The sequence below is a fragment of the Acartia tonsa genome, chromosome 14, assembly GCF_053477335.1.
Source record: "Acartia tonsa isolate MP-2025a chromosome 14, ASM5347733v1, whole genome shotgun sequence".
NCBI lineage: Eukaryota > Metazoa > Arthropoda > Copepoda > Calanoida > Acartiidae > Acartia > Acartia tonsa.
In genome coordinates this window covers 32,756,057-32,764,128 of record NC_137273.1, presented here as the reverse complement: position 1 = coordinate 32,764,128, position 8,072 = coordinate 32,756,057, and the positions used below count along the sequence as shown (strand labels likewise).

Genomic DNA, 8,072 nt, shown 5'->3' with positions numbered 1-8,072 from the left:
TAACATTGTAACATACACCGTTCTATAATTTAATGTTTCTTAATTAAGCAATATATTGTATCTTTCATTTTAAACTTTTAGACTCAACTTTAAGTTGAGAATTCAATTTAAATTTTTAACAATAAAAATTAAATTAAATTGAAGAAAGTTTGAAAAGATATTATTTGAATTAGTCTAAACTAAATTCAATAAAGATTATCTATTTTCCCTAGATATTTAGAAATATCCCCGAATTTAACCAGTGGACCCTCAAAGGCCCACTATTAACTTTTGAAAAGCAAAGCTTTTCTATAATTGGGGTTGGTCTATACGTTTATTCGTAAGTTAAAATATGTAAAAATTGTCCCTTTGATTTTATTTCATAATGATTTCTTTAATAGTTGGATGCGATTTAAAAACCGTAGCAACTAAACAGTCCTTACCAGAAAGTCCGTGCGTTTTTTCAAAAATTTCTGACAACAATATTTTTATGAAATAATTATCCAATTCCTCCGATTTTTTAAACGATGATTGATTTGGGCCAAGCTTATTAAGTTCTGATCCTCTAAAATGTTCATTTGGCCCACCGTCAGATTTTATTAATGAATGTTTTTTTTCTACAATCCGTTTCTAGCCACAGCGAGGATTTCTAACCCTGTTGGTCTAAAGTCATATTGGCCTTTTATTTGCCTAGCCTCTATAATCTCTTGATTGTCCTCTTTAAGTCAATCCCCATCCCCCTCGATAGGTTTTTTTTGGTAACCACGGGATTGAACCCACACGGGATTGAACCCAACGGGATTGAACCCACGGAATTGAACCCACACGGGATTGAACCCAACGGGATTGAACCCAACGGGATTGAACCCACACGGGATTGAACCCACACGGAATTGAACCCACATGGGATGGAACCCACACGGAATTGAACCCGTACAGAATTGTGCAAGCCTCCCCTCCCAAATTTGTATTTTTTTTTTAAATTTGGTGGGGGAGGCTCTCAACCCCTCAAAAAATTGAAAAAAAAAATAAAAAAATTGGAGGGGGAGACTTACACCCCCCACAAAAAAAACTGGGTGCAGAGACTTAAACCCGCCAAAAAATTGAACAAAAAAAATGGAGGGGGAGACTTACAACCCCCAAAAAATTAAAAAAGAAAAAATAAATAATTTGGGGGAAGACTTACACCGCCCAAAAATTTAAGAAAAAAAATTGGAAGAGGAGACTTAAACCCCCCAAAAAATTGAAGAAAAAAAATTGGGGGAAACTTACACCTTTGTGGGTTCAATCCTGTGCGGGTTCAATTCCGCGGGTTTAATCCCGTGTGGGTTCAATCTTGTGTGGGTTCAATCCCGTTGGGTTCAATCCCATTGGGTTCAATCCGTGCGGGTTCAATTCCGTGGGTTCAATCCCGTTGGGTTCAATCCAGTGGGTTCAATCCCGTTGGGTTCAATCCCGTTTGGGTTCAATCCCGATGGAACCGTTTTTTTTTCATACCAGAATTTTCTAACTATTTTCAAGGGGCGTATCTTAATTTCAAGTATTCCCTTTATAAAAGAGTATACTGTTTTTGCGCAATTTTGCAATAAATTTATGTCATTTTTTGTTTAGACTTACAAATTTATGTTCTGCTTATTAAGTTATGACAATCTACAAGAATTATTATTAGTTTGTCCTTCCTTCTGATTTTAGAGCTTCGCTTTTATGGGGTTGTTTTCCGTGTTAAATATAAAAATTAAGTGTTGGGGTTATATGTGTTAAAATATATAAGGAAGAACATTAAGACATGATTAAAAAACGAGTTAGGTTGGATTGATGGGGAGGTGGGGGGGGTATTATGATACAAATACCGATTTAAGGAATTTTTTTTCGATATTTTGTAGTAGACAAAATAGAAAGTTACAGCTTTTCTTAAAAAGTAATAACAGCAGATTTTTTTACAATAATATGAAAAAATATATGTATCCACAACTTCAACGTTTTGTTTCATAGTTTCCCTTTAAACAAACCAACCTAAATTTTTTACTTATAAATTAGTTTTGTTAAAAAAAATAATAGTTAAATATAAATCTATTATAATAATCCCTAGAATTCAATATTACATTTTAAATGTTTTTTTAATAACTTAAAAAGAAAATTGGATTCTTAGTATATTTGTTAAAAACATGATGTTTAATAAAAAATCTGATTTATCATTTAGATCCAATGAAACATATCATTAACCAAACATCAATAAATTATCACTTAGTAAACTAAAAATTAAATGTTGTGGCAATTACTGAGAGCCTTGTTAGTTTAAAATTGTAAAAGCTTTTTTTTACAGTCAAAGTTGATGGCTTTTAACAATTTTAAAATGAAAGAATATAGGATAAGCTTAACATTAATAACAAGCATTAAGCTCTACGAAGTTTCCTGGAGAATTAGGACCTGCAACATTATACTTTGAACCTAAAATTTCCATGGACACTTTAATAACAAACAATATTTTAATAACATGAATTATTAAAGTATTCCAATGCTTTGTGAAGGTCAAAAAATATAATTTACACCCATTCTCTGATAAGACTAGTTTTTAAAAAAGTTTATCCTTTTTAGCACAACGACCGTAATGCAGAATTTAATTTCTAACTACATCTTACTGTAGTAAAAATTATAGAATATCCTCAATTATTTTGTACCTCCTGTATAAAGTTTACAAATCTTTCAGACAGCTTGGCTTTGTGTGCAAAACTTGTGTACACATTTTCAATGGATATAATCTAACTCCTGTAAGTTTGCTGGGGATTTGAGGGTATAAGACAATGGAAACTAATAGTTTGTACATGATGACATCTTAGTTTCACTTTGGGATCTAGACCTTTCCATGCACCTGAAACTTACTTAATTGCGGTTTAAAGCATCTATACGACCTTAATCTTTAAGTCCTAAATGTGCATGGTAATTAGTAACGCCTGTTTATAGGCCAAAATATTCCCCCTATTCTTACTGTTGTTGTCACGCTCTTGACATTGCAGCAGTAGAAACCATGTTTCACGGCTCATGGTTAAATTCAGTGGAACGCTCAGAATTTTGTCATGGGGGTATATTTTGTTAGGGTTTGGAAAAAGGCAATTCTTCCAAAACCCATTCTTCTATTTGATTAACTACCAATGGAATTATTTTGCACACGAGATTATTTTGCTATACATGGTTAAATCCATGTATGCCTGGAATGGACCAGACTTTATCAAAGGATTTATATTGGCACTACTAGGGATTTTATGTAGCATAAATATATATCTCATTTTCATAGTAATAATATTTAAATTTTGGAATATATTATCAAATACAAAATTTATATTCTTGCTAACATTTCTTAAAGTACATCACTGGATATTTTGAGTGATTCTTGCATACCATGATAAAATTATTCTCCTAGCTGGCTAATTTAACAATAACCTAACCTCCCCTCGCCCTTCCTTGTCACTAAATTGCCTTCCCTGGCCGGAAAAACATAATGACCAATGTCTATTAAATATATATTAGCAACCCTCCTCAAAAATAGTTATAAACCCCCCCTGGACTCTGATAATCTACATTGATTTAGCTTGGTGGTTAACAAGATCCTTCAGTACCTTCACACTGACTTACAGAAATCCTCTTCTGTTTACATATGGATTCTGTCTTTTTAAACAAAAATTAAAGTTGAAGACTAAAATAAATTGAATATAATATATTTACAACAGCATGAATGCAAAGATATGAAATTACAATAAAAATAGTAGTATAATATATACAAATTAAAAATTAGTGAGCAACAATGACTTTGTAAAATAGTATACGAAAATTCAAATTAGTTATGAATACGACATTTGATAAAAGTGTACACTAGTTTACAAAGACGACATTGTAATAAAATGTACACTGGCACATTACAGAGAATCAGTCAGGTAGCGAGAGTGTCACAGGCCTTTTCTACATCAAGATTCTGATTCGTAGATTTTTTGACCTGAATAAAAACCAGTTAGTATAATCTTTTATAATTTGTGTTTGTTTTTAGTACATTTTGAAATAGATATCAATTACTACAAACAAAAAAACGATTATTTGATATTAGGATCATAAATCAATCATATTAAAATATTTTTATTGGCCATTACATAAATGTTTCTCTCCTAAATTAATACATTTCTTGCATAGACAGAATATAGACAGTTATCAGCTGATACATAATTTAAAACTTACAGGATTAATTTGTTGTTAGTTGGCTTTCTAGATTGTTAAGGGCAGAAACAGTAAAAAATGATAGTTAGTTTTATGGACTTTTTAGTCTTACAACATATGCTTATTTTTATGTTTATAGAACAATTTTATTCCAGAGCAGAAGTAAATTTAATTCATAACCCTGAAAGAAAATGAAATATATTTAACTATACCTAGAAGAAAGAGGAAGGAGCAAACACATGTAAAGTATCCTCGTAGTATTTATCTGTCTCATGGGACAATCCAGACAAAATTGTATCTTCCAGTCTGAAACAAATTAATACATAACATAATTATCAGATAATATTACCATTTCTCCAATACAGTTTGGTATTACCTATCCTACAAGTCAGTCTTTTCTTTTTGCTATCACTTGATATTCAATAGTATAAACACCCAGGGTCCCAGGTAATAATCTGTTATGGGGGATTGGTTGATAAGTTGTTAAAATAAGATAATACACTACTGACTTCTAAGGGTAGATTGTTACAGTCAAACACAATAAATCAGGAATTTGAGACTAAGTAAATTTCAAAACAATATACTGGAGATTACAAAGATAGATTGGCAATACTTTTTTCAGTTTTATGTACTGCCTAAATTGCATTATCTATCTATCTCAATATTCAGCCATTTCACCACCTATCTTCAGGATGATCAGCTGTTGCCCCCTAGAAAAGAGATGAATTTTTATCTTACTGTCTGACTTGTTGTCAATCTCAATATTAATCTATTTTAATCATTCTGTCTCCCTACTTTTCTACTTAACCTGAGTTCTGGAATACCTGCTGGTGACCTTCTAAATGGAGAAGATTAAAAATACTAGTTATCTATCTAACTTTCTGTCTATCTCCCTATCTATCTATCTACCTGAGTTCAGGAGTAGCTGCTGGTGACCTTCTGAAGGAAGATGAATCTACATACTTGCTCTCATCAATCTAAAATATAAAAATTATGAAATAAAACTAGGATTTCAAATACCCTAAAATTAACAAAAAAAGATAAAAATTAGTGGGATTTTTAAAGGCTAAACAAAAAATTTTATTATTATCTTTTTCATTACAATGTTTGTTCATTGGAATATAAAAGAACAAGACAGTAATATTTCACCCAAAGAATACAATTTTGTAGGATATTTTAAATAAATTAAAGAGGAAAATTGCATATACAGCAAAATATCATGTGATTAAAAAAAATACATTATACTTTAATATAAGTCATTAAGACCTAGGCAAAAGTGGGAATAAATGGATTTTCTTTAAGTTGCATTATCCCTGTTCCTGAATATAAAGTAAAAGTAATATCATGGCTGGATGAACAAAATATTCCTTTCTATTATTCAGTCTCAAACCAGAAATATCAATCTTAACCACAGAAAAGGATGAGGAAAAAGAAAAAAATAAGTTTAAGCCATTTTGAATGTTTTTTTTTTATTTAACTTAGTTGTCAATTGTGAAATTCCTGTGACAAAATAAATAAACTAAGAACAAATCTTGTATGTAACTTAATTGAAATGATTTAAATGGTTACTCTTATTAAAAGGTATACAACTTTAGAATTAGATTTTATCTTAAAAACAAAGTAGTTGGGATTAATGATAAAATCTATGTTGATTTGTTTTCTCAAGAAAATGATTTTCTGTCCCTGACCTTCCCATATTGTCTGTATAATCAGTGGTGAATCTGATCTTTTCTTAATTTGACTTTTAAAGTTTATTTAAATATTTTATAGCTCCAAGAATTCTAAATTATTCAAAAAATATCAGGGTGTGTGTTTGTCTGTGTAACTCAAACCCCCACAAAAGTTTCAAGTTAAAAAAAAACCCAAAAAAAAACAACATCCTTCAGTGCCCCCAGAGGCTAGTTTTGCAAAAAATCAAATACATAACTAAACAAAGACAATTGTGTCATGAGAAGAGCAGCAAAAACAAGCTAAAGATTTTAGATGAAAATAAGAGTATATAAAAATGATAATAATAATTTAGCCAGTCAAAGCTCAAGAGAAGTTTATATTTTAGAAATGTTAATAAACAAGGACGGTTTAATCAATTAAATGAAGATATATACATATATCATAGATTATAGCTAGTTATAAGGTAGCTACGAAAATAGTCAAAGTATCAATTAAACTACAATAACAAAAAAGATTTTTTTGTTGCAAATTTCTTTGAAAAATATCATATTTGATTACCATTTTAAAACAATAATTAAAATGTTTTGTTTTTAAGATATGCTCTAAAACAAGGATTAATAAGTAGCAAAGCACAAAACAGATTGGGCAAACAAATTGATTGTAATTGTAAATTGATTGTAATTTGAGTGTAATTTAACAGATTTCGTGTTCATGGCAGTTTATGTCGAGAAATTTAATAGCAAATCTAGATTTAATGGCCTCCTTGGCATTACTGTCAGACCTAAAGGCTAAGGTTATTGTCTGAAAGATTGTAAGTAAGAAAAATCTTTAAAAAAATCCCGTAGATTTGCTAGTAAAAGTTTGGGTATAATAAGTGTCTTTCCTACCTACCCCCTAGGGGAGGCCTCATGAGGTCATACATATAGCCTAAAACCACCCTAACACATTTATACAGCTTTCGGCTAATAAGTACAACCTTTTTATACCAGCAATTTTTGAGATTTTTAGCGCCAGACAAAAATTTAATAATATAAGATAGATATAAAACAAATTTTATACCAGTTATTTTGGTCTTACAAATTTACAAGGGATGATCTTATTATTTTCTTATTTGTTTTTTAAAATACCTGTCCTTGTATTATACAGGGTGTTTTTTTTTAATAAGACAAAAATATTACTTAATTTAACCCACTTGCCATTGAGAGAAGTTAATGATCTATATCTTAATTTCTTCATTGGGTTGGGGAGTTTTGTATAAGAAAAAAATACTTAGAACTTTTCAACAAATTATCCCTTAAAAACCGGTTTTTCCAAAGTACCTATTTTTGGAAGATTTTTGGATCATGACAAATTTAAAGGGTGTGCAAAAATGCATACTTTATAAAAATTTAAATTGCGCAGCTTGTGTTAATAGTAGAAAAATGTTATGCACACCGTTAGAATCGTCATAAACTCAGGTTTCTAGATATTAAAGAACTATTTTTGTACTACGCATAGTTCAGGAGCTACGTGGTAAAATGTCCCAACTAACTTAAAACTTTTCAACCTTTCGCACATTTTCCAACGTAGCTTCTATACTACAAATAGCATAATTATGAAACATATATTTCCAAAAACTAGAGTTTATGACGATTCTAACGGTATGCATAGCATTTTTCTACTATTAACACAAGCTGTGCAATTTGATTTTTAAAAATGTATGCATTTTTGCACACACTTCAAATTTGTCATGATCCAAAAATCTTCCATAAATAGGTACTTTGGAAAAACCGGTTTTAAGGGATAATTTGTTGAAAATCTCTAAGTATTTTTTTCTTATACAAAACTCCCCAACCCAATGAAGAAATTAAGATATAGATCATTAACTTCTGTCAATGGCAAGTGGGTTAAATTAAGTAATATTTTTGTCTTATTAAAAAAAAACACCCTGTAGTAAGAAATTTGATCAATGAAGCAAGGAGCAAAAAATTGTTATTATCATCTTCATACAATAATTTCAATATTAAAAATTTGTAAATTTTGCAGCAATAGCCAAGGAGCTAATGCTTTCTTGTACTCCAAGGAATGATTACTTTAAAAACCTCCCATTTAACCCCCCTAAAATTAAAAAAAACTTTAGCCTCCCCCCCCCCCTCAAAACTTTAAACCCCTTCTCATTAATTCATGAAAAAAATTTACTAGAAAATTGTAAAACTAATGAAAAGCAAAGACTTAGCAGA

General features: G+C 30.4%; 1 protein-coding gene across 1 annotated transcript in view; it reads right to left on the bottom strand.

The window, feature by feature from the left end:
• Positions 1-3,676: 3,676 nt before the first annotated feature.
• Positions 3,677-8,072, bottom strand: part of LOC145306487 (uncharacterized) — a 28,645-nt gene continuing 24,249 nt past the window's right edge. The window contains exons 7-9 of the mRNA XM_080148617.1: positions 5,092-5,159; positions 4,395-4,488; positions 3,677-3,967 (exon numbers count right to left, since the gene is read on the bottom strand). Of these exons, the coding sequence (XP_080004743.1) occupies positions 4,395-4,488; positions 5,092-5,159 (162 nt within the window). The 3' untranslated portion in view covers positions 3,677-3,967. The remainder of the gene's footprint in view (positions 3,968-4,394; positions 4,489-5,091; positions 5,160-8,072) is intronic.